The following is a 26,321-nucleotide window of genomic DNA, read 5'->3' as shown; positions in this document are numbered from 1 at the left end:
GTAACGTGACTGGGAGAATCTTTATGGTGACGACCCCAGTCGCCTGCCTGCAGTTTCCACCCACCGATTCTATTTCTGCTGCAGCGGGGCCATGCAGTCCCAGCCTTACTCGTCCTTCCGCGAGCTGGACTTCGTAGCGTCGGAGCCTCATCCGCCCGGCTCACGTCTCCCTTTCCCCACCCTCCCTGCGGAGGCTCCGCGTTCCTTCCCGCCGCGGGGGTCCGGAAGCCCAGCCCGGCCGCGCCCGCCGCTCCCGGCGTCCCCTCCCCGCGACGGCGCCCGCCCCGCCCCGGCCCCGCGGATACCGCCCCCAGGCGGGGCTCGAGGCGCGCCCGCCCCCGCCGCGCGCCGCAGCCCTCGCCGCTCAGGTGGCCGCGGCCCCGGCGCCCGAGGCCCGCGGTGCTGTGGGCTCGCGCCCCGGACAGCTCCCGGCGAGGTAAGGGGGAGACAGCCCGCGACCCCGGGATGCCCTGGCCCCGGAGCGGGGGGCGGCCCGGGGAGGGGGCTCGGGCGCCCGCGGGCTGCCTCCCGGGGGCCTCGGGCGCCTCGCGAGCCTGCCGGCCGAGGAGTCTGAGCCCGCGGCCCCGGCCGCCCCGGGAGGGCTGCCCTCGCGGCCCCGCGCTCAGCTGCGCCGGAGAACGCCTGTGCCTTGGCTTCCCCGCGTGTGAAACGCGGCCGGGAAGGTGGCTCTCTGCGTTTGCCTCCAGCCTGGAGCTTGTGCGAGTCTGTGAGTGAAGTCGAAGAGGAGGCTGGGAAGAGAACCCTCGTCTGGGAACGCAGGAGCGCGTGTTCGAGGGGCTCCTTTTTTCTGCCTTTTGTGCGAATCGCAGAGCCTCTGCCGAGACTGGCTTCTCCATCTTTAAAGTAAAGCGGACCACCCTGCCCTGCCTCGCTCACAGGACTGCGGTGCAGAACAGGTGGAAAAGCCGTTTGCAGAGCCAGAGCTCGGGGTGTCGGTTACACCTGGGTTCATATAGCTCTGCCACTCACCGTGCGACCTCCACCGGATAGAGCCCCACCTGTTAGAAGATACCAGCAGCAGTTAGCTCATGCGGTCGTTGTGGGGTTTAAGTGTGATAGGGCTTAGCACCGTGTCCAGCACAGAAATGCTCAATAACTTGCTACTGGTCCAAGTGTTACATTAGTGAGCTAGAGAGTCATCCAGGTGACGCACGTTTAGAACCCTCACACTTCCGTTTCTGTGCGTTTATTCCTAAAAAGAGTGCTGTACTGATTTCCTACGAGCGGGCCCAACTGGAGCTCTTTCCCCATTTCTGTCTGGGCCCCCTTTGCCGTCTCGTTTGCAGTTGGCATGTGAACCTGTTGTTTCTACCAAGTGAGTCAGTGAGGATGGGAACACTAATGTATTGGAGCAGATGGGGATCAGATTCCCTCTGAGGGGAAGGAGAAGTGCCAGGCGTGCTCTGCCACCAAAAAAAAGCACAGTGCAGTGATGGGCTGTCAGAGCTGGAAGATGCCTGGGAAACCATCTCCTCTGGTGTCTCCTTGGCCAAGGGAGAAACTGGCCCCAGAGCTGAGGACAGGACTTTGATTTTCTCAGGACCCGACAGGATGTTGGCCCTGGGTGGTGGAAAGAAGGCACCCTGTTTACCAGATGCTGTACTTTCCCTGAATTTGGACCTGATGTCTTCATTTATTCAACAAGGAAATATGGAGCGCGTATTGTGTGCTGGTGTGCCTAATAGGGTCTGGAGAAGAAATACACACATACATATTCCTCTGCCAGTTCTTAGTACATTTTAAAATAACAATAGGTCCCAGTGAGCCTTCCTCATAGCAGCTGGCGCCAAGGGACCGATGCACAGCGAGAGGCCTGAATAGTTTCGTGAGCAGCCCCAGCGGTCCCAGGGCCCTTGCCGAAGCCTGGTGAGCTTTTAGAGAGTGTAGAAAACGCTGCTTTGCCAGGCCTTTTAGTAAAGGATCTCCTCGGGCGCGCGCAGTGCTTGGGTTTCTTTTTCTGGTTTCAGGCAGGCCTCTTATTGTCTTTAGATTTCTGAAAAGAGCCACCCTCACCACGGTGCCTGCATTTTGGTTTCCATGGTTATCAGCTGAACTGTGTTGTTATGATAGCACAAGTAGCTTTGATCCGTGGTCAGGTAGGCCCCAGTTCCCTGCGGTTTGTTTTCTGATGGTGGTTCTCTATTTTTTTCAGCTGCAGTGCAGCCATAATATCCTTTGCTCCCTCCCAGCCTCTTTCCTTCTTTGCTTTAACAAACATCTACCAGTGGCAGGGCCAAGAAGAGTGGTAACAAGTAGAAACAGGAAAAAAAAAAACAACAGGACAACACCACGTATAGACCCTGGTGTAGGCATCTCAGAATCTTTAGAGGGATAATCGGAAGGGGCAAATCAGTGGGGCTCTGATAAAGAGGGAGACTGGGAGCAGGAGAGGTGGTAAAGATGCCGTCCTGGGCAACCAAGAGGAAATCATATACTGAGATGCTTTTCAAGGAAGATGTAAAAGAAACAAATTCCTTCTGCGTGTGTCGGTAACATAATAATAATAGTACAAGAAGCATTTTGTCCTTTCAGCTTACCTTAATGAAAGAACCTTCTCTTAAGTCACCTATCATGGGCTTTCTTTGAAATGTTTCCTTATTTCTCTCGTTAGTCGTTCTTTTAGCCTAGGGATGTGTTAGTTCCTACCTGTACATATGATGATACGTTCATAAAGGTAGATGAAAGTAGATAAGCAGACTCATTTGGTTGAGATTTTGTCTTTCATTTTGGATGTTTAACCCTATATCGCATTTCAAAACCAGTTGGGTTCTAAGCAGCCCCATATTTCTTTATTTTTCCAAATAATCTCCCAAGTCTCTTAATGCCCCCATTAGTGAGAATTACGAAGTCTCCCACTTGCAAGCCCCCTGGGGGCTCAGACAGTCCAGAGAAGTCAGTCTTACTGTCCAGACGGGAGGGAACAGTAGCCCGAGCAGCCTGCCCACGTGGTTTCTGACACAGCTGTGTCGTGTTACTATCGAACAGCTGTCCTGCGCCATCTAAGGGAGCGTGTCCACTGATGCTCACTGCCCTCCTTGGACCACGGCCTTGCCAGCTGATCCCGTGCTTGGATTCCAGGGTTGGAGCTTTTAAAATTTATGCCGCCGTGCTTAGCCATTCTCCCAAGGGCCAAACTCTGGGCCATGTGTGGAGCTTGTCACTCAGCTGGGTTCCCCCGGGCCCCCCTATTTGGGAAGCACATAGAGGCAGCCTCGGTCGGGGTCACCTCAGACCACCCAGTAGAGTTATGTATTTTCAAAACTTTTCTCAGGGTTTGGGAGCTGAATCCTTTCTCATCCTAACCCTAACCCGTGGCTTTTTGGCAAATCGCTTTTATTCCTCTCCAGGATTTTGCCTACCAAGAATACTCAGGAATGCCAACCTTCAACCAGATAGCTCCTCCAGGACTTTGGGTGCCCACTCATCTCGCTTTTCATAGGTAAGAGTCAAACAGTAATCAGTATGTTTATTTTATTGTCTTTGTTTTAAACTTTTAAAAGTATGTGACACAGGAAGTCCAGTGGTCAGGACTCCATGCTTCCACTGCAGGGGGCACGGGTTCAATCTTTGGCGGGGGGACTAAGATCCTGCATGTCTCAGGCACAGCCTAAAAAAAGAGAGAGAAATACAACAAGAATGCATGTGGGTAAAATCCATAAATGTATAGTTTAACGGTTCTAAGGAAAATACACATGTAACTACCACCTATGTCAAGAAATAAACATTGCCAGTAGTTCATAGCACCCCCTTCCAAATCAAAACCGCCTCCTTGGAAGAAACTATGTTGACTTTGGTGATAATCATTTCTTTGCTTTTCTTTGTAGTTTTGTCACCTATGTTTGCATTCTCAGAGATAGTTACTCTTTTTACTAGGTTTCTAACTTTATACGTGTAGAATCATATTGTATGCTTTTTGTGTTTGCCTCTTTTGCTCAGCTTGTTTGTGAGCTGAATCCATGTGATGACTGCACTTATTTTCATTGCTAGCAGTGTTTCATGATATGAATATGTCACAGTAGTGTTATTCATCCTTGTATTTACAAGTATTTTATCTTATAGTTTCTAAATGCAAAGAACAGTGCCGCCATGAACATCCTTAGACATTTTCTATTGTGTAGGTGAATGAGTTTCTTAATTTTTTATGTATTTATTTTTTTAATTCACCATTTAACCATTTTATTTTATTTAAAATTTTTTGGCCGTGCTGCTTAGCATGTGGCATCTTAGTTCCCTGACCGGGGATCAAACCCGCACCCCCTACAGTGAAATCAGAGTCCCAACCACTGGATAGCCAGGGAAGTCCTGTGAATGAGTTTCTTTAGGTTATATATGCTGAAGTAGAATTTCTTTGCTAGATGATGCCAACGGTTTTCCAAGTGATTGTACCAATTTACTTTGCTACCAGCAATATATAACAGTTCCTGTTTTTTCACATCCTTGCAATGACTTGGTATTGTCAATTTAAAAATTTTAAACTTTTCTTGTAGGTGGTTTTTATTGATATCTCAGTGGTTTTAATTCTCTTTCCATGGTTACTACTGATGAGCACTTTTTTATTGGTTAATCAGATGACATCTGTTGTTTGCTGCCTATTCAGTCTTTTGCCTGTTTTTCAGCTTTTCTTATTGATTTATCCGAGTTCTGTATAAATTTTGGGTAGTGGGTCCTTGTCAGTTATATGTTTTAAAAGTACCTTCTCCTGCTCTGTGACTCTTTTCATCCTCCTAGCTGTTTATCTTAGACCCTGTTCTGTTGAAGCAGGACCTCAGTGGGGATTAACACTCAAATGATGCATTGGAAGAAGTGGTCAGGAAAAGGAGGATGAGGGAAGCAGGATGGAGGGAGGAGAGGAAGAGAAGGATAACTAGGTGAGGTGGCAGTTTTCTGGAGAAGAGACATCAGTGTGTTGTTAGCAGCTGACACTTCTATCTGGGGGATGGGTGCGCTAGGCAGTAAAGAGGATCTGGGTGGGGCACCAGTGATATTGCCTATAGTCAAACCTTTGCCTTCTACATCAGCGTCACTCCATCCAGGTACAGCCTCTCCAGGATTCTGGTCAGTCACAGTTTCTGGGGAAACTCACAAGTATAAGGTTAGTGGGACAAGCAAGTCCCTGCCACTACTGTTGGTCCAAAGATCAAATCATGCCCGTAATCTTCCACTTCCACCATCCGTGTTAGTTTCCCTCCTTTGTCCCCTGAACAAAGAGAGAATGTAAGAGAGAACTCTGACAGAGCGACCTGGGTCTGCAAGTTTATTTTGTTATGTTATTTTCAACTACAGAGTCAATGTTTTTAGTGCTTCTAGGACAAGTTTTTCAATTTCTTCTTAAAGAATAGTTTAATAGTTTTCTTAAGTAATAGTTTTCAGGAATTTGTCCCTTTTAAAGTTTCAAATTTATTTATATAAAGTTTGTAATATTTCCTTTCCCTTTTCATGTCTGCAACATCCTCTTTCCATCTGATTTCATTCTTATGCCTTCTCTTTTTTCTTTTTGAGTTTCATTTTTTTTTTCTTTTTGAGTTTCAGTAGAGGTTCCTTTTCTTTTTTTTTCCCCCATTTATTTTTATTAGTTGGAGGCTAATTACTTTACAATATTGTAGTGGTTTTTGCCATACATTGACATGAATCAGCCATGGATTTACATGTGTTCCCCATCCCGATCCCCCCTCCCGTCTCCCTCTCCGTCCCATCCCTCTGGGTCTTCCCAGTGCACCAGCCCTGAGCACTTGTCTCATGCATCCAACCTGGGCTGGAGTTTCCTTTTGAAGAACCAACCTTTGTCTTCATTGGTTTTCTCCATGGTTGGGTTTTCTATTCCATGAAGTTCTGCTTTTTTTTAAAAAGAATTTTACTTTCCTGGCATATTTTTTAATTTTTCCTCTAACTTTTTGAAATGGGTGCTTAGTTCATTAAGTTCTATACTTTTTATTTTTATTCTTTACATTTAAGATCAAGCACTTTTCTCCAAATACTGTTTAGCCAGAGCTCATGAGTTTTGATATGTAATATTTTAATCATTTATTTCTAAACACTTTCTAGTTCCCACTGTGATTGCCCTTTTGACTCATAGGAATCTTAGAAATGTTTTCTTCACTTCCAAGGATATGAGTATTTTCTTGTCTTTTATTAATTGATTGTAGTCAGTGAATTTGTTCTGTATAATCTTAATCTTTCAAATTTGTTGAAATTTCTGTTAGGGCTCTGTTTTGAGTTTTTATAAGTGTTACATGTGCGCTTGAAAATAATTTGTATTCTTTAATTATTGGATTCTCTGTAATAGTTCTGTGTAATGCCATTAGATCAGGTTTATTAATTATTTTCAAATCTTGATCCTTACTGATTTTTTTGCTTATCTTAGCTATTATAAAGAAATGTGTTAAAATATACAACTATGATAATGAAATTGTCTGTTTTACCTGTTAATTTTTTTGCTTTTATATCTTTGAGCCCAATTATCAAGTGCATACAAATATGAAGTTGTTATACTTCCTAGTGTACTAACCTTTTATCATTTATGAAGTTGCCCTTTTTTATTTCAAGTAAAGAAGCTTTTTTAGCCTTAAGCTCTATTTTATCTGATGCCAGTGTAGCTATACCATCTTTTTTGGTTAATTTATGCGAGGTATATCTTTTCCTGTCCTTTTTGTTTCACCCTTTCTGTTTCTGGGTGTGGATGCCTGTTATAAATAGCATATAGTTGGGTTTTGGTTTTTTATAATTTTTGTCTCTTAACTGGAATGTTTACTCCATATTCATTTAAAACAGCCACGGATGTATTTAGGTTTAAGTTTGTCGTCATATTTTATGCTTTCACTGTGTGTTTGTCCTACTAGTGCTCCGTTTATTTTAGCTCTTTTTCCTTTTGGGGAGGGTGTTTTCAATCACTGCTTTTCCCCCCTTCTTTCTAGTTTGGACATTATGCTCTTCTTGCTCTTCTTTTAGTGGCTACCCTTGATATTTTAATTTAACCAAAGTTGACAAATTATGGAAATGATAAATATCTCTACTCTCCTTTTGGATGCTACAAGACCTTAGGCCACTTGAACTGTCTTTTCCTTTGCCGCTTAACGGTAGACTTGTTATAATACAGTGTATCAGCTTTGAGTGGAGCCATTTCAGGACCGGGAGATGCAACAAGTGAGATAAGGGAGGAGAAAAGTCAGAGAGCAAAGAATTTCCTTGAGAAAACTCTGTGTGTACCTGTCAGGACTCTCTTCGTTGCAAGTGACCAGTTTAGGCACTCTTAACTTTAAAAAGAAAGTCTCTTGGCTTATAAAACTGCCTAGCTGGATCCAGGGGCCCAAAAATATTCTTAGGGTGCTTTCTCTATCTCTTATAGTCATATAACCTTGTTTGTCTTGGTTTGGCTTCGTCCCTCAGATGGACTCATCTGAGTTGTCCCCATGCCTGGCAAGGGGGGATGGTTTATTCTGATCATCTTCTTTGGGCCAGAGATCCATCCTCTGTGATGAAGGGCTGAAGCACTTTGCATGACAGTCCCTGGACTCAGGACTAAATGAAGTGGGAGTGGGGTTCTTCTAAAAAAAACCACAAGAAGGAAGGTGCAGACTTCCCTAGCAGTCCAGTGGTTAAGAACCCGCCTGCCTGTGGAGGGGACACAGGTTCAATCCCTGGTCCAGGAAGATCCCACATCCTGAGGGCCAGCTCAGCCCAGGCACCACAGCTACCGAGGCGTGTGCACTCAGAGCCCGCGCTCTGCAACAGGAGAAGCCGCCACAGAGCGTAGCCCCCACCTGCAGCAACTAGAGAAAGCCCGTGTGCAGCAGCAAAGACCCAGCACAGCCGACAGTAAATACAAATTGTGAAGAGGGAACGCGTGCCGGGCAGACGGAAGTTGCAGCTACCGCAGTCCACTGCACTGAGCAAGGGCTGACGGAGAGATACAGAGGCTCAAGGGGGTGGAGAGGTTGCAGTTGGAATTAAGGCATTTAATCTTTACAAGAACAGAGTGGGAGGACGTCACTGCTTACGAGCCCGCTGACAAGGAAGGAGGAGGCTGGTCAACAGTTCCTCACTCACTCTGGGCACCTTGGCGTTGTTGGTTGAGGACATCTCCGTGGTTGACAGCAGACGTGTGGGGCTCTAGTGTGAATAGATGTTTTCAACACGTCAGCCGTGGTGGTTGCCATTCCCACAGCCCTAAGAGAAACTTCTACATCCGTAACTCCTGTTCATGGAGTGGCAGCCCCAAACAGCTGTGTTTCTACCATAAAATTTTGCTCTACCCCTACACCCTGCTCAAAACGTACTGAACCAGAGATGGACATTAGATCCAAGAGCAGCCAATTGCTGGCCTCACCGGGGACCTGTGATGTGACCCAGTGTAAAAGAAGACGTGTGTTCTCTTAGACATTTAAACTGGGGATACAGAAGGACACTTAGCTACAGAAATTGAAGCTGAAATGGTATAGAGAGAGAAGCCATGAGGTGGAGTCCAGCCTTCGAGGAGCCCTGGCTAGCTGATCTTAGGGGGAAGCAGAAGTAATGAAGGAGAGAAATGTTTTGTAGACTCCAAACCAGAGGAGAACAGAGGAGATCCTTGAAGAGGGGCGGAGTCATGTGAAGAGTGAAGACCCACACTCCAGGTGCTGCGGGCCTCGGGGCTGCCATTGATCCAGACCATTCTAGACTCTGGGAAACCCAGACCTACTGTTTCTATTCTTGTGTTTCCTTTAAAATCCATCCCCCCAAATGCCACATAAACCCTCGTGATAAGCTCTCTGTTGCTAGCTCTTGGAGTCAGGAGACTCACTAGAACAGACACTCAGAACTTAGGGTCAGTGCCGGCATGGGTGGATTTCTATTGCTGCCTGTGCTCTTTCTCAGTGATGCTGTTCTGAAAAGAAACCTCATTCTCTTTGCCATCAAGTGGCATCAGGTGGCTCTGTTGCAGTAAGAATCCTCTGCACCCGCCGCTTGGCCTGGTGGGGCTGTCTGCTTTGTAGGCCAGGAAGGGCGGCCATGACCGCCACTCCGTCTCTGCTCTCCTTGTATCTTATCTCAGTACAGAAAACCATCACTTACTATGATTTGTTTTTCTAAGATGTTGGAGGGTTGATTCAAAGGCAGTACAGAAAGAGAAAGGAATTTAGAGAAAGGAAAGAGTCAGTAACAGAGAGGGAATTCATCACTTTATTGCGTGTTTACTATGTGTCAGGTGCAATGTTCAGTGATTTCCATTCATTGTCTCATTGTATTCTCACAACTCCCGAGGGTTTTATTATCCTTCCCCCCTTTAATAGATGAGGAAGCTGAGACCCAGATGCTTGGACTCCACTGAGCATGTGATCTCAGGTGTAAAGTAATAATCACTTGGTGTGGAATTGTCTCACGCTGAGAGTGATTGAAGAGAAATTTCTGGGAAGCTGTATGTGGCCGAGTGAGAGGCAGGAGGTGGTGAGAAAGACGTAAGATCGGTTTCCTCCGCAGACCAAGCCGCCTGGGAGGAGGCCAGAGGGCGGCCGCCAGAACATCTGGGTTGCTTGGGGTCGGTTGAAGGTTGCAAGGCTGCCGCACTTGCTGCCTGCTGGCCAGAGGCCTGCTGCTGGGCTCAGGAGCCTTGATTCTCACAAACACTGGCTTGAGGTCCTAGATCTTTGGCTCAGGCTTCCTAACGAGTCCTGCTCAGACACTGTGTGATACTCTAGTGCATAATAATTGCAGGAGTAAATTCATGCTTATTTCATGACCTGTGAGTTTTGTGTAATGGTGAGGTTAGAAGGTCCTTTACCATCATGGCACGAGTTAGGAATCCCAGAACCTCAGAAAGGAAACTAGGAGGCAGGGGCTTTGGACTCAATTCAGGCTGGGAATGGCTGTACTGCTTGCTGAATAAAAGATGGGATAACCTTTATTCCTAGAATCGGGTGTGAGAGGACCGCCACCTCTCGGGTGGTTAGAAGTGCTTACTGAGATGACATATAAAAAGCACCTGGCATTTAGCAAGCCCTCAACCTTTCCCTGCCCCCTTAAGATCACCCGGTGAGCTAGAATCCGATTCAAATCCAGATTTTGGATTTCCCTGACCCAGTGCACTCTCCTAGGTGAGAATAAATGGCAGTGCATTGAAGGAGAGAAAGCAGGTCCTTATAGCTCCCAGGCACACTCAGCCCTGTAAAGGTGCCGGAACACAGAATTCTTGTCTGTGTCATCAAATTTCAAAGCAGAAAGTAAGAAACAGTTGGTTGTTTCTCAGGCTGAAGAGCACTGAGGTTTGAAGAAATGATAAAAAGCCCACATGAGATCTGTCATCTTCAAAGTTTTAAGCTTTATTTCATTTTCCAATAGAGTGTGTACATGTGTAAGTGTAGGTATGTGTAGGGAGCTCTTTCGTGGTTCTCTGTATTTTAATGTCTGTGTACTTTCAAACTAAGATCAACAAAGCTCTAGGAAATGTACTTGATTTGAAGAAAAGTCTAAAATCATTAACCTATTACGGTTCCTCAACTAATACAGTTTGTATTTAGTATGCTTCAGAACAGGGGAGGAAAATCTCTTCGCTTTTCCTTTGAAATACTAGAATCCTGAACTGTCTTGACTCTTTTCCCCTGCTTTGTTGTTAAAAGCAAAATTCCTGCCACTTTGATATACTGATGTGGCCTCCTCTAGGTAGGAAGTAAGTGCGTTTTCTTCATTATACAAACATGGGACAGGAAGGCAGGGTTGTTTTGTCCCACCCTCAAGGCTCTCCAGTGAGGGAGAGGCAGACCCGGACTAGAAGCTGACTGGGTCCTTTTTGTCTGACTCGTCTCAGGATGGGGAGGGCCATCTGTGCTGGGACTCACGGCAGCTCCTTACTGCCCTCAAGTGAACAAAAACTCTGCATTTCCTGAACCAGCTGATCTTTCTCCCTGACCCCTTTAGACTCCCGGAGCTTCAGCCAGACTGCGTTTCTTCCTGTATCCTCTGTGCTGTGATTAGTTGCTCAGTCGTGTCTGATTCTTTGCGATCCCATGAACTATATAGCCCACCAGGCTCCTCTGTCCATGGGACTCTCCAGGCAAGAAACCTGGAGTGGGTTGCCATGCCCTCCTCCAGATGATCTTCCCAACCCAAGGATCACACCTGGGTCTCCCACATTGCAGGCAGATTCTTCACTGTCTGAGCCGCCAGGGAAGTTCAGCCGAAATTTCCTGCCTGGGGGCTCGGCTGACCCTCTGCTCTGTACACAGTCCCCATTCATCTTTTCTCTGGATGCCCCAACATCACCCTGTATCTCCGACGTCAGCTCTTCCATGAAACTTAATGATTAAAAACCCAGACACTGGGGTAAGGTCTGGCTTCAAAAGGGGGCTCTGAGGCTCTCTAGCAGAGTGATTTGTCACCTAAGTTCTCTCACTTAGTTTCTTTATGTGTAAGAGAAAGACAATAATAGTTTTAAATCAGTGCTTCTTAAACATACAGTACATACGAATTCCCTGTAAAATTGTTAAAATGCCAATTCTGATCCAATAGTTACAGAATGGTGCCGAAGCGTTGGCATTTCTAACCAGTTCTTATAGGTCATAGAAACAACATTCTGAGTTGTAAGGCTTTTGAAGAGATGCTGAGAGAATAAAAGGAAATAAAAGCATGAAACGTGCTTAATGGTGTGCCCTTCAGACAGTCGTGCTAAGTGAACAGTAGCTCCTGCTGTTCTTGTTGCCTGCTCTTATGACGGGCTGATTCCCCCAGCTAGGGGTCACATTTTTATTCTTTACACACAGACTTTCCCTCTCTTACGGCTCTGAGCACTTTTTCCTTGTACTGGTTTTTGGGGGTGGGGGAAGGTGGTGGTGTTACCTTCGTCTCCTGCCAGACTGGAGGGTGAGGTCTTTATATTATTTCTGACTGTCTCACAGTGCTCACCACAGTCTTATACGTAGCAAGTGTTGACCACATACTTGGGTTTTATTTACTTTTTTTTTAAATTCCACAAGGATCTGTCTCGAAGTATGGATTCTGTAGCTGAGGCTGTTCTAAGACTGTACACCAGATAACTGATGATGGTGACCATTCATTCATTCAGTAAGTGTTTATTAAGCGCCCACTGTGGGCCAGGCATGGTTCTAGGCATCTTACAAAGCAGCTTACGTTTTACTCAGGGGAGACAGGCAGCACACCGAAGCCTTAAATAAAACGACAAGCTCCTTGAGGGCAGAGGATGTCTGACTGGTTGAGTGAATTGCTCTGCAGCCGGTGTCCAGATGCCGCGTCCCCTGGCCGCCCTGCGTCTGCGTGTGCTGCCTCGGTCCTCGATCGAGTAGCCCCTATGCTGTAACTCGGCACTTCCTCCCAGCCCACACTGCACTCTCCCGAGAGCATTAGTGAGCTGCAGAGATGCCACTGGAGGTTTTACTCCTGACCCCAGCTCGCTGACCCGTCGTGATATGCAGTGATCTGAATGGCACAGCCGCCACCCTCTTGGAAGCACTGGCAGCCTGGACGTCACAGCAGTGCCTCAATTCCGGCGCCTTATGTTGACCGGAATTCTGTATGGTTTTCTCAGGGTGTTCGCTCCCAGTCTCTCCTCTATCAAGTCCTTTTCCACTTCATGCCATTTAGGTGTTAGGCTGGCGAGGCGTGGGTCACCTTCACCGCCTCTGGTGATCTCACGCCCTCGCTTTAGATGGCACTCTGGTCTCTGTTCACATGTCACTTCATCGGAGACCTTCCTTGACGTGGGCGCACACAGGTACACCCCTTAGCCTGCTTTATTTGTCTTCACAGCATTTCTGTTATTATTTTTTTAAATGTACTTTCTGTCCCTGAAGGTCTTGTTTACTGGTTGTCAGTACTTGGAACAGTGCCTAGCACAAAATTAGACAATTGATGAATATTTGTTGAATAAATGATTTATTTTCCTTTGGAAATTCTCAAAATCCTCATGAAGGATAGCAAGATAGCCATCGTGAGCCTGTTTACAGATAAGGAAACAAGCTCACAGATGTTAAAGGATTTGCCTCAAGGGGCAAGGAAGGGATAGAGTCTACTTGTTGAGAGCCAGGTTCCGTAGGATTCGTCTCCCAAGGGAATGGCCCCTGCCTTCCCCACTGAGTCTGGGGACACTCAGGTGGCCCAGAGGCATGCGGATCCCTCCAGTGTGGCTAGGTAGGAACCTCACAGAAACCTGGAGTTCTCACGCTCTTGGGAACAGATTTAAAAAGGAACAGTTTGAACCCTGCCTCAGGACCTGCTCCCTCCCATCTAAACAGATTCGCGCTGTTGTCTGTTCTTTACAGGCGCAAGCCCTGGGGAACATTTGTTACTTTTAATTCCATGACTCAGAAGCCCCAGTGATGAAGAAAAGGGGGAGGAGGCAAAACGTGTTTACTTTTCTTAAAATTGAAACATAGTCGGTTTACAATATTGTGTTTCAGGTATACAGAGTGACTTATTTTTTAGATTATTTTCCATTATGTTGCTGTAAGATCCTGAATATAGTTCTCTGTGCTATATGGTAAATTCCTGTTGCCTGTCTACTTTATGTATGAGTGCTGAGTGCTAAGTCGCTTCAGTTGTGTCCAACTCTTTGTGACCCTATGGACCTAGCCTGCCAGGCTCCTCTGTCCATGGGGATTCTCCAGGCAAGAATACTGGAGTGGGTTGCCACGCCCTCCTCCAGGGGATCTTCCCAACCCAGGGATCAAACCCATGTCTCTTAGTCTTCCGTATTGGCAGGCTGGTTCTTTACCACCAGCGCCACCTGGGAAGTCCACTTTATGTATAGTATTGATAGTTTATTAATCCCATGCTCCTAAGTTACTCCCCCCAACCCTGCCCTTTGGCAACCATAAATTTGTTTTCTATGTGAGTCTATTTCTGTTTTGTGTATATATTTACTTGTATTATTTTGTAGATTCCACATGTAAGTGGTATCATATATTTGTCTCTGTGTGACTTGCTTCACTAAGTATGATATTCTCTAGGTCCACCCATCTGACTGCAGATGGCTGAGTAATATTGCATAGTTAATCAGTTGTGTCTAACTCTTTGCAACCCCATGGACTATAGCCTGTCAGGCTCCTCTCTCCATGGAATTTTCCAGGCAAGAATACTGGAGAGGGTAGCCATCCCTTTCTCCAGGGGATCTTCCCAACTCAGGTACTGAACCTGGGTCTCCTGCATTGCAGGCAGATTCCTTACCAGGGAAGTAGTAACGGCCAAGAATTTTCCATATACACCACATCTTAAGCCAGTCATGTGTTGTTGGGCACTTGGAATGCTTCCTTATCTTGGCTAATGTAAATAATGCTGCTATGAACATTGGGGTGCATGCATCTTTTCAAATGAAAGTTTTCTCTAGATAGATACCCAGGAGTTGGATTGCAGGATCATATGGTAGCTCTATTTTAGGTTTTTAAGGAACCCATATGCTGTTTTCCATAGTGGCTACACCAATTTATATTCCAACCAACAGTGTAGGAAGATTCTGTTTTTTCCACACCCTCTCCAGCATTCTTTATTTGTAGAGTTTTTGATGATGGCCATTCTGACTGTGTGACATGATAACATCATTGTGGTTTTGGTGTGCATTTCTCTAATAATTAGCAATGTTGAGCATCTTTTCATGTGCCTATTGACCATCTATATGTCTTCTTTGGAGAGATGTCTATTTAGATCTTTTGTCCATTTTTTGATTGGGTAGTTTTTGGGTTTTGTTTCATTTTAATGTTGACTTGCATGAGTTGTTTGTGTATTTTGGGCATTAACCCCTTGTCAGTGAGATTGTTTGCACGTATTTTCTCCTTTTGTAGATTGTCTTTTCACTTTGTTGATGGTTTCCTTTGTTGTGCAAAAGTTAGATTTTGCTTTTATTTCTTTTGCCTTGCAAGACTAATCTAAGAAAACTTTGCTATGATTTATGTCAGAGAATGTTCTGCCTGTGTTCTCTTGTGGGAGTTTTGTGGTGTCATGTCTTATCTTTAGGTCTTTAAACCATTTCGAGTTTATTTTTATATGTAGTATGAGGGAGTGCTCTAGTTTCATTGACTGTCATGTTACTGTCCATCTTTCCTCACATCACTTGTTGAAGAGACTGTCTTTTCCCATTGTATATTCTTGGCTTCTTTGTCATAAATTAATTTGACTGTAGGTGGGTAGGTTTGTTTCTGGGCTCTCAAGTCTGTTCCATTGGTCCATATGGCTGTTTTGTGCCAGTGCTATACTGTTTTGATTGCTGTATCTTTGTAATATAGTCTGAAGTCTGGAAGGGTTATACTTTCAACTTTGTTCTTTTTTCCTCAGAATTGGCACTCACTTAGAATTGCTTTGACAATTTTGGATCTTTTGTGGCTCCATATAAATTTTAGGATTATTTGTTCTAGTTCTGTGAAAAATATAATTTTTCACAGGTATTTTGATAAGGATTGCATTAAACCTGTAGATTGCTTTGAGTTGTATGGCCATTTTAATAGTATTCATTCTTCCAGCCCAAGAGCACTGGATAGTTCTTCATCTCTTTGAATCATCTTCACTTTCCTTTATCAGTGTAGGATAGCTTCCAACATATGGGTCTTTCACTTCCTTGGTTAAGTTTATCCCTGAGTTGTTTTTTGTTTGCTTTTGACATGGTTTTAAACAGGGTTGTTGCTTTCTGTTTCTGATATTTCATTGTTAGTGTAAAGAAATGCAACAGATTTCCCTATGTTAATCTTATATCCTGCTACCTTGCTAAATTCATTTATTCTAATAGTTTTTATGTGGAGATTTTGTATAGAGAGAGTATCTTGTCATCTGCAAATACTGACAGTTTTACCTTTTTTCCAATTTGGATACCTTTTATTTTCTTTGTTGTCTGATTTCTGTGGCTAGGGATTCCAATACAATGTTGAATAGAAGTGGTGAGAGTGTGTATCCTTGTCTTATTCCTGAGTTTAGTGGGAAGGATTTCAGCTTTTTACTGTTCAACTTTTTACTGTTTATTTGTTGGCTATGGGTTTACCATAAATATTAATAACTTTTACTATGCTGAGATATAGTCCTTCTCTACCTACTTTAGTGAGATTTTTTTATTATGAATAGATGTTGGATTTTATCAAATGCTTTTTCTGTGTATATTGAGATGATCTTGTGGGAATATATATTTTTTTAAGTGTTACCTGGTTATAGAAATCCCTGTTGCTGCATGGATCCCCATGGGTTGATATAGTAAATAGTGCCAAATGGAACAACAGCGAATGTGCCATTTGCGTGAAAGGAAATCCTCTCTGAGCTCAGAGAGCTCCTGAAGGGAGACTTACCAGCTGCAATGAACATAGGGGTACATGTATTTCTTCAAAATACAGTTTGCTATGGATATACACCCAGGAGTGGGATTGCTGGATCATATGGTAGCTCTATTTTTAGTTTTTTGTTTTTTTTTTTAGGAACAGATACTGTTCTCTTTAGTGGTTGTACCAATTTATGTTCCTACCAACAGTGTAGGAGGGGTTCCTTTTATGCAAAGCCTCTCTGGCATTTATTGTTTGTTGACTTTTTGATGATGGTCATTGGCCATTCTGACTGTTGTGAGGTAATACTGCACTGTGGTTTTGATTTGCATTGCTCTAGTAATTAGCGATGTTGAGCATATTCTCATGTGCCTCTTGGCTATCTCTATGTTCTCTTTGGAGAAAAGTCTTTGCCCATTTTTGATTGGGTTCTTTGTTTTTTTTGATACTGAAATGCATGAGCTATTCGTGTGTTTTGGAGATTAATCCCATGTTGGTCACCTTGCTGGCAAATATTTTCTTCTATTATTTGAGTGGTTTTTTTTTCATTTTATTTATGGTTTCCTTTGCTGTGCAAAAGCTTTTGTGTTTAATTAGGTCCCATTTGTCTATTTTTGTTTTTATTTTCATGACTCTAGGAGGTGGATCCAAAAAGATACTGCTGTGATTTACATCAAAGAGTGTTCTATGTTTTCCTCTTAAAAATTTTATAGTAGCTGGTCTTCCATTTAGATGTCTAATCCATTTTGAGTTTGTGTATTGTGTTAGAGAATGTTCAGATTTCACTCTTCTACATATAGCTGTCTAGTTTCCCTAGCACCACTTATTGAGGAGACTGTCTTTTCTCCCTTATATATCCTTGCCTCCTTTGACTTAGATTAATTGACCATAGGTGCCTAGGTTCATTTCTGGGTTTTCTGTCCTGTTTGATTTATTGATTTATACTTCTTTTTTTGTGGGTGCCACTACCACACTATTTTGATTAGTGTAACTTTGTAGTATAGTCTGAAATCAAGGCGCCTGGTTCCTCCAGCCCCATTTTGCTTTCATAGGGTTGCTTTGGTTATTTGGAGTCTTTTATGTTTCCATGAAAATTTTTAAAAATCCTTGTTCTGGTTCTGTGGAAAATGCCATTGGTAATTTGACAGGTATTGCATTGAATCTGTAGATTGCCTTAGGTAGTATAGTCATTTTGACAGTATTGATTCTTCTGATTCAAGAACGTGGTATATCTTTCCATCTGTTTGTGTCATCTTCAGTTTCTTTCATCAGGATCCTATAGTTTTCAGAGCACAGGTCTCTGCCTCCTTGTGTGCATGTCTGTATGTGTTAGTTGCTCAGTTCAGTTCAGTTCAGTTGCTCAGTCATGTCTGACTCTTTGCAACCCCATGGACTGCAGCACGCCAGGCTTCCCTGTCCACCACCAATTCCTGGAGTTTACTCAAACTCATGTCCATTGAGTCAGTGATGCCATCCAATCATCTCATCCTCTGTCATTCCTTTCTCCTCCTGCCTTCAATCTTTCCCAGCATCAGGGTCTTTTCAAATGAGTCAGCTCTTCGCATCAGGTGGCCAAAGTATTGGAGTTTCAGCTTCAACATTAGTCATTCCAATGAACACCCAGGACTGATCTCCTTTAGAATGGACTGGTTGGATGTCCTTGCAGTCTAAGGGACTCTCAAGAGTCTTCTCCAACAGCACAGTTCAAAAGCATCAGTTCTTTGGTGCTCAGCTTTCTTTATAGTCCAACTCTCACATCCATACATGACCACTGGAAAAACCATAGCCTTGACTAGATGGACCTTTGTTGGCAAAGTAATGTCTGTGCTTTTTAATATGCTGTCTAGGTTGGTCATAACTTTGCTTCCAAGGAGTAAGCGTCTTTTAATTTCATGGCTGCAATCACCATCTGCAGTGATTTTGGAGCCCAGAAAAAATAAAGTCTGTCACTGTTTCCATTGTTTCCCCATCTATTTGCCACGAAGTGATGGGACCAGATACCATGATCTTAGTTTTCTGAGCTCACTATCCTCTTTCACTTGCATCAAGAAGCTCTTTAGTTCTTCTTCACTTTCTGCCGTAAGGGTGGTGTCATATGCATATCTGAGGTTATTGATATTTCTCCTGGCAATCTTGATTCCAGCTTGTGCTTCATCCAGTTCAGCATTTCTCATGTACTCTGCATATAAAATTAAAAGTTAGTAGTTCAGTCAGATTCAACTCTTGCAATCCCATGGACTGTAGCCCACCAGGCTCCTCTGTCCGTGGGATTCTCTAGGCAAGAATACTGGAGTGGGTTGCCATTTCCTTCTCCAGGGGATCTTCCCAACCCAGGGATCAAACCCAAGTCTCGTGCACTGCAGGCAGATTCTTTACTATCTAAGCCACCAGGGAAGCCCCTTTGCCTCCTTAGGTAAGTTTATTAATAGGTATTTTATTCTTTCTGATGCAATGGTAAATCAAACTGTTTCCTTAATTTCTCTTTCTGATCTTTTGTTGTTAGTTATAGAAATGCAAGAGATTTCTGTGTCCTGCAACTTTACCAAATTCATTGATTAACTCTAGTATTTTTCTGGTAGCATCTTTAGTATTTTGTAAGTATAATATCATGCATCTGCAAACAATGATAGTTTTACTTCCCTTCCAATTTGGATTCCTTTTATTTTTCTAATGTGATTGCTGTGGCTAGGACTGTGTTGAATAAAAGCGGCAAAAGTGGATATCTTTGTCTTGTTTCTGATCTTAGAGGAAATGCTTTCAACTTTCCACTGTTGAGGACAATGTTAGCTTTGGGTTTGTCATCTATGGCCTTTGTTATGTAGAGGTATATTCCCTCTGTGCCCACTTTTTGAAGAGGATGGTTTTTTTTTTAAATCACAGATGGGTGTTGAATTTTGTCAAAAGCTTTTTCTGCATCTTTTGAGATGATCACATGGCTTTTATCCTTCAATTTTTTCATGTGGTGTATCACAATGATTGTTTTGCATTTTTTGAAAAGTCTTTGCATCCCTGGGATAAATCCCACTTGGTCATGGTATATGGTCCTTTTACTATGTTGTTGGATTCAGTTTGCTCGTATTTTGTTAAATGTTTTTGCATCGATGTTCATCAGTGATATTGCTCTGTAGTTTTCTTTTCTTCTTTTGTTTGGTATCTTGGTCTCGTTTTGATATCAGATTGATGGTGGCCCCATAGAATGATTTTGGAAGTATTCCTTCCTCTGCCATTTTTTGGAATAGTTTCAGAAGGACAGGTGTTAACTCTTCTCTAGATGTTTGTTAGTATTCACCTGTGAAGCCATCTGATCCTGGACTTTTGTGTGTTGGAAGCTTATTAATCATGGTTTCAATTTCAGTACTTGTGATTGGTCTGTTTTTATATTTTTCTATTTCTTCCTGGTTCCGTCTTGGAAGATTGTTCCTGTCTATGAATTTGTCCATTTCCTCTAGGTTTTCCATTTCATCAGCATAGTTGCGTGTAGTAGCCTTTTACGATCCTTTGCATTTCTGGGGTGTCAGGGGATATTTTAAGAAAGGGGGCCGTAAGCAGGTAGACGAAAGCTCTTCTGTTCTGTGTCTGTGCCCAGGTGACCATGGAGGCTGGCGGCCTCCCCGTGGAGCTGTGGCGCATGATCCTGGCCTACCTGCCCCTGCCCGACCTGGGCCGCTGCAGCCTGGTGTGCAGGGCCTGGCGTGAACTCATCCTCAGTCTCGACAGGACGCGCTGGCGGCAGCTGTATCTGGGTTGTGCTGAGTGCCGCCACCCCAACTGGCCCAACCAGCCCGACGTGGAGCCCGAGTCTTGGAGGGAGGCCTTCAAGCAGCATTACCTTGCCTCCAAGACCTGGACCAAGAACGCCGCCATCTTGGAGACCTCTGTCTGCTTCTCTCTGTTTCGCCGGAGGAGGACGCGCCGGACCCTGAGTGTCGGGCCAGGCCACGAGTTTCACAGCCTCGGCAGTGCCCTGGCCATGTCCAGCCTGTTTGACCGCATCCTGCTGTTCCCAGGTCTGCATGAAGAGCAAGGTGAAATCATCCTGAAGGTGCCCGTGGAGATCGTAGGCCACGGGAAGCTGGGCGAAGTGGCCCTGCTGGCCAGCATTGACCAGCAGTGCTCCACCACGCGCCTCTGCAACCTCGTCTTCATGCCGGCCTGGTTCTCGCCCTTCATGTTTAAGGTGGGTGTCCGCCTCTGACGGACAGCCTCTCCCAGCCTGACCCTGAGTCTTGGCCTCTTCTCGGCGGGTTTGTAACCCTTTTTTTGTTGGAACTGAGAGTTCAGTCATCATTCCTATAACACAGTCCTCTGAGTTCTACACCAGTTGAGAAGGAGGCACGGGGATCAGTAAACATCAACATTCTGCTTTGTTCCCTCCCTGGAGGTCAAAATCGCCTTGTACGTCTTCTGTTCCAAGCTAGACCAACTGGGGCCACGGTTACAGCAGCCGGGAGGGAAAGCCAGGTTCCAGGAGCATGCCGCATGGTGGCAAGCAGCATTCCCAGAGAGACAGCCAAAGATGGGACGCTCTGCAGGCCAGTGACCTTCAGCACGTTAGCCCCACTCTGGGGAGGGTCAAGGAAGGTCTGGCTTTTGCCAAGAGTGACCGGAGAGAAAATCGGGAAATAGCAGAACAACATAGTCCTTCTAGGAACAGAGCAGTTGTTTTCAGAGACAAACACGGTAGCTTGTTGGTAGCTCCTGGCAGAACAGTCTGCAGCTTTTACATTGCTTAGAAACTGATTCCAGTGCATGGATTTTGTACCTTGTCAACAAAAATTACACCACCACTATTCTACCAGTAACAACCAGATTGTCTGTCAGGTTCATAATGATCTTTATGCCACCAGTCATTTATGATGCACTTACTGGGTGCCAGGCATGTCCTTACAGCATGATTAAGATGGGTAGTGTCAGCCGGCTTTATAGACAAGCAAACGGAGTCTAAGCAAGGGTCTCAGACTTTGTAAGGGACAGAACTAGGGTTCAAAACCTGTAATCATAATATAGGTGACTTTGCATCAGTGGTCTCACAACAAACTTGTGGTGGACAGAGGAGATGTGTCCCCATTTTGCTGATGAGGGACACTGAGGCTCAGAGATGGTGAGTAACTTTCTCAAGTGGATAATTAGGTTAGACCTCAAATCCAGGCCTTTGAGCCGAAGTGCTTTTGAAATTACATTGTACTGTCTTCCTGGAAGCTTGGAAGGCTGCTTGCTAATTAGACCTAGAACATTTCAGGACTGGTGAGGTCTTCCAATGCTGATCTACAGACCCAGAAGAATTGTTCATTTCCAGACCCTTCACATTTCATAGACATTTATTCTTGGAGTAAGATGTTCATCTCAGCCTCTGTTCTCCCTCAGCAGTGTAGCCACAGATCTTCAGGGGGTAGGCCTTGGCTGTAGACGTCTCTGTAGCTCAGCCCACTTCCTGCCTCAGTGCTTGGCATATATTAGTGCTCAGTCCTTGACTGTCTTTTAACTAACAACAGGACAAGGAGCCAGAATCACCCTGCCTGAAACAATGCCAAGGCCAGGGCGATCACAGCTGTTTTATATGGCTTTTGAGGAGAACCCTGGAAGTGGTTCTGCATCTCTAGAGAGTCAGTGTTTGCCTACAGAGAGGACCAAGTTAGAGAAAACAGACTTCAATTGCAGCAAGAAAAAGTTAGGTTAGCCCTAGGGAAGAACTAGGCAGGTTGAGGGGAGCTAAGTTCTGGGACAAGCTCTCAAGGGAGATCACTGCTGGAGAATGTAAAATTGTCCAAGGATTACTGAAGGGATCATGGGACACTCCCTCCTTTTGTGGTTCAAATACATCTCATGGAACTTGGTGTGAAGTCCAGAAACAGTTATTCAGAAATACAGAGCAGCCAGGCCTCACTGAGCTGAGGGCTCAGCACTCCCCTGCCCCAGAGGACTCTGCTCTGCACGGTGATAATAGCTGGCTTTTTTCACATGCCATCTTTGTGCCTGCCTCCATGCCTGGTGCTTTGTTAGCTTGTGAGCCCGGTATTGTAGACAGAGAAACTGAGGCTTGGAGAAGGGACATGTCGGCCTGAGGTAACACCCTTGGAAGAGGCAGAGCTGGAAGCTGGGCCCGGCACCCAGACCTCAGAGCCTGCGCCCTTTAGCCTCTGTGCTGCCGGCTCTTCAGACACGTGGCCTGCTGTCTCCTGCTCCAGCTGCGCAGCAGCTTCAGTTCCCATGCAGACCCCCAGCACCTGTGTCGGGGCCTCCCACTGCTGGCACAGCCCTTCCTGGCCACCTGGGCCTCCGTCAGCCCTCCCACTTCGCCCGGCTCCGTCCTGAGTCCAGACACTAGGCTGACCTCTGGCGAGCTGCAATCTGCAGGCTCAGGTGGAGGCTGGCTTGCAGGACCCAGGGAGGATGACAGGGACGGGAGAGCGCGTTGGAGGGTGAGACCCCGAGAAGTGCCCCATGATGGGACACAGTCTCTGTGAAACCGAGGCCCCACGTGGGACCCTTACCCCTCAGAGGGCTTGGTAAAGTTGGGCTCGCATCCCGGCCAGCTCCTCGGTCTGTGGAAATGGGAAGCTTCCCCATCATTTCTAATCATCCGTAGAGTGATGGTTTCCTGGTTCACCTCCAGTGTTGACATGTGTCGATTCCGTTTCCCCCATCATCCCTCTGAGCATTCAGCATCTTCCCCCTTCTGCAGGTCCCCCCTCCCCCACACACTCCTTATTCTAAGTGCGTCATGAGCATTGGTGGGATTTACTTGAGATCTGAGGGGTTGGGGAGGGGCCCTGCGGCAGAGTGAACCTTTCTGCCGTTCTCCGTTTCCACTCTCGGCCCCGCCCTTTGGGACTGGAGGGAGAGAGGGGCAGGCAGCTTCCTTCATGCAGAGCAGCTCCCGGTTCCTCCGGTTCCTCCGGGGCTGGCAGACATGCAGCCTGTGGGGAAGGGAACGTGACCAGCAGGACAGAGGCCTCTCGAGGCGCCACCCCCTCTGGAGCAGTCGGAGCTCCGACCAGCAAAACAGATCCTATCGCTGTTACACCCACTGTCTCTCTCATCCCCCAGACAACTTCAGGTCACGTCCAGTTTGACAACTGCAACTTCGAGAATGGGCACATCCAGGTCCACGGCCCGGGCACCTGCCAAGTGAAGTTTTGCTCCTTCAAGAACACTCACGTCTTTCTGCACAATGTGCCCCTGTGTGTCCTGGAAAACTGTGAATTCGTGGGCAGTGAAAACAACTCGGTGACTGTCGAGGGCCACCCGTCCTCAGAAAACAACTGGGCTTACACGCACCTCTTAGGGCTCATCAGGTCCTCTCCTGGCGTGCTCCCCACCGAGGACTCGGACTCTTTAATGTCCCTCGACCTGGAGAGCAGGGACCAGGCCTGGAGCCCTAGGACCTGTGGCATTGTCATTGAGGGCAGCCAGAGCCCCACCAGCCCAGCCACCGGCTCCCCCAGGGCTGGCTCCCGGGAGGCAGAGGTGGGCAGCAATGGGGAAAGGGTGGCCCGGACCCCAGACAGCAGCGATGGAGGCCTGAGTCCCAGCGGTGAGGATGAGGACGAGGACCAGCTCACGTACAGACTGTCCTACCAAGTGCAGGGCCCACGGCCCGTCCTGGGGGGCTCCTTTTTGGGCCCACCGCTGCCCGGAGCCTCCATCCAGCTGCCCAGCTGCCTGGTACTGAACTCCCTGCGGCAGGAGCTGCAGAAGGACAGGGAGGCCATGGCCCTGGCCAGCTCCGTGCAGGGCTGCCTCATCCGCAAGTGCCTCTTCCAGGACGGCAAGGGAGGCGTCTTTGTTTGCTCTTATGGCCGAGCCAAGATGGAAGGAAACATCTTCCGGAACCTGACTTACGCGGTGCGGTGTATACATAATAGCAAGGTGCTCTCATAGGCTTACTGTGCAGACCCATGAGGCCTCACTGGGTCACCAGGAACATGATTTTTGAGTGGTGAGAGTGCTTCAGTGGTTGTACACAGGAGGGCTTGGATGGAGTTAGTCTGTATTTTTTAAAAAGTCATCGTCTCTTAAGCTTATAATGCACACTGGCCCCATGTCCATCATCTGACTTGAATGAGGCAGAGCGGTCCTGGTAAGGAGTGTCTGGTATCCCCATTCATCCTTAGTCTTGGGTAGGTGATGTGTCCATGAGTTTAGGACCTTGGCAGTGGGCCCTTTGCAGTGGTCCTGCCTCACCTCCTGCACTCGGAGGGGAAGTCTAACCCTTAAGACCCAAAACATTTTTCTCCCACATCCCCAAGGGGTAAAGGGTTTATTGCTTTTCTGTCTTCCACCACCCCCGACGAGAGCCACAGGGTTTGCAGCTCTTCACTCAGCTGCTTAAAGCTTGCTCTCTGGGAAAATTAGGGGGGAGATCCAAGAGGGGCTTAGTGCTTTTTCCAAAGTGACTGTTCTTTCCCGCCAAGTACCCAGCAGGAGGGAGGCATCTCCGGCCTCTCGTCTGACCCTCAGCCTTTCTCCGTGAGCACCTGGCCTGGTCTGTGGAGAAGTGAATAGATGCAATGACTCCCGGGGCTTCTGTGCTCTCACCGATTCACGCTTGGCTTTCAACAAGTTGTGAAAACAGCCAAACTCTTCTTTCTGGCTAGCATGGCACCTGTGTCTTTTCAAACAAGCAGGCACTCCCGTCTCATGCCCATGAGGTGCCTTTTTCCCTTAGATTCCAGGCTCGTTGGTTGTCCTACGACCTCAGCTCTCGTGGATTCAGAGAATCTTCTTGTGGGAGCAATACTCTTTCTAACTTTCTCCATCATAAGCGGAAAGCATCACCTTGAAATTTACTTGACCCCTCCCAGGATTTAACTCTAGCGTAATATATTGTTTATTGTTAATACACAATTTACCTTCACATAATCTATTTTACTATTAATACACAGTTTTTTAAAAGACATATTTAAAGTTTTTATATAATTATTAAATATAAAAAGAAAGTATAAGTGGCAGTACATCCTCTTACTAAGCTGTGTGCCGGGTTATGGTATTTTGTGTTAAAGAGGCTTCCTTATCCCTATACCAACATTTCTAACTGTCTCTTAGTTTGGAATTCCAGTGGGTTTTCCACCCCAAGATAACACATTAAGAGAGATGCAGAGCGGGCAAGAATGGGTATTTGTCTTACAAGTGAAAAGCCAAAGGGAAGGTGGGCAAGGAGCGCCTGTGAGTTACCTTGCCCTCCCGCGCTTCCTTAGGCAGGTGAAGTCCAGCAGAAGTGCCTGTGGAATTGGCTCTTGGTTCCATTTGAAGTAGCTGTGCCCTCAGACCTCTGGGGAGCTCTTCATGTGGTGTTAGCAGCCTGCCTAATCCCATCTCATCTAAGCATCCCTTCCATCCTGCTCCGAGGTTGTGGATGTGGAGCCCAGGGCCAAGCTTCCATCCAGGGTTTAGTGAAGAACAGGTATGAGGTTGGTGCAGAGGCTGCAGGACCAAACCCAGAAGGGCGTGGAGATGCTCTCTCCTTGTGAGCACGTGGAGAGAGCAACCGAGCTGGCGTCGGGCAGATCTGCACAGACCAGACAGGAAGGAGGAAACTCAGGTGCCCGCTGAGCAGGTTTTAAAAAATAACCTTTGTGACCAGAAAACGAATGGCTGTTTCTTCTCTGCCTAGATCATCATGCTCAGGAACCACATTCACCACTGCAGAGCATCGGGCATCTTTCTTCGCTTGGAGGGTGGCGGCCTGATCGCTGGCAACAACATCTGCCACAACGCGGAGGCCGGCGTGGACATCCGGAAGAAGTCCAACCCCCTCATTCTGGTACTTCCTCCACCTCGGTGCCCCTTTCAGGGTGGCTCATAGTTCTCAGAAACCTTTGCTAGGATGTCTAAGCAAATGCTACCGTTTTGAATTCCTGTTGCTTCCTGTTCGCAAGTCGTTCGTGTCCTTTCCTCTGTGTGTCCTTGTGACTCTGGTCTCTTCCTCCGTGTGTTGAAGGTGACTTTGGATAAATCACATCCCTGAAGTCTTCCCTCAGCAAGGATGAGAACCCAGCAGACAGGAAAGTTCACAGGGCCTTCCTTCCTGCAGCCCTGATATGCTCTTGTGGGTTTTGAGTTCAGTAAGAATAAAGACATGATGTC

The 26,321-nt window shown here is 46.3% G+C and overlaps 1 protein-coding gene across 1 annotated transcript in view; it reads left to right on the top strand.

Moving 5' to 3' along the window:
- The first annotated feature begins 317 nt into the window (after positions 1 to 317).
- The window catches only part of FBXO10 (F-box protein 10), a 43,435-nt gene continuing 17,431 nt past the window's right edge, over positions 318 to 26,321 (top strand). Inside the window, exons 1-5 of the mRNA XM_065908015.1 lie at positions 318 to 436; positions 3,369 to 3,460; positions 19,822 to 20,412; positions 23,283 to 24,104; positions 25,849 to 25,998. Of these exons, the coding sequence (XP_065764087.1) occupies positions 19,828 to 20,412; positions 23,283 to 24,104; positions 25,849 to 25,998 (1,557 nt within the window). The 5' untranslated portion in view covers positions 318 to 436; positions 3,369 to 3,460; positions 19,822 to 19,827. The remainder of the gene's footprint in view (positions 437 to 3,368; positions 3,461 to 19,821; positions 20,413 to 23,282; positions 24,105 to 25,848; positions 25,999 to 26,321) is intronic.

This window comes from Muntiacus reevesi, chromosome 17, assembly GCF_963930625.1.
Source record: "Muntiacus reevesi chromosome 17, mMunRee1.1, whole genome shotgun sequence".
Lineage (NCBI taxonomy): Eukaryota > Metazoa > Chordata > Mammalia > Artiodactyla > Cervidae > Muntiacus > Muntiacus reevesi.
The sequence above is the reverse complement of the archived record's forward strand: the minus strand, read 5'-3'. Positions and strand labels throughout refer to the sequence as shown.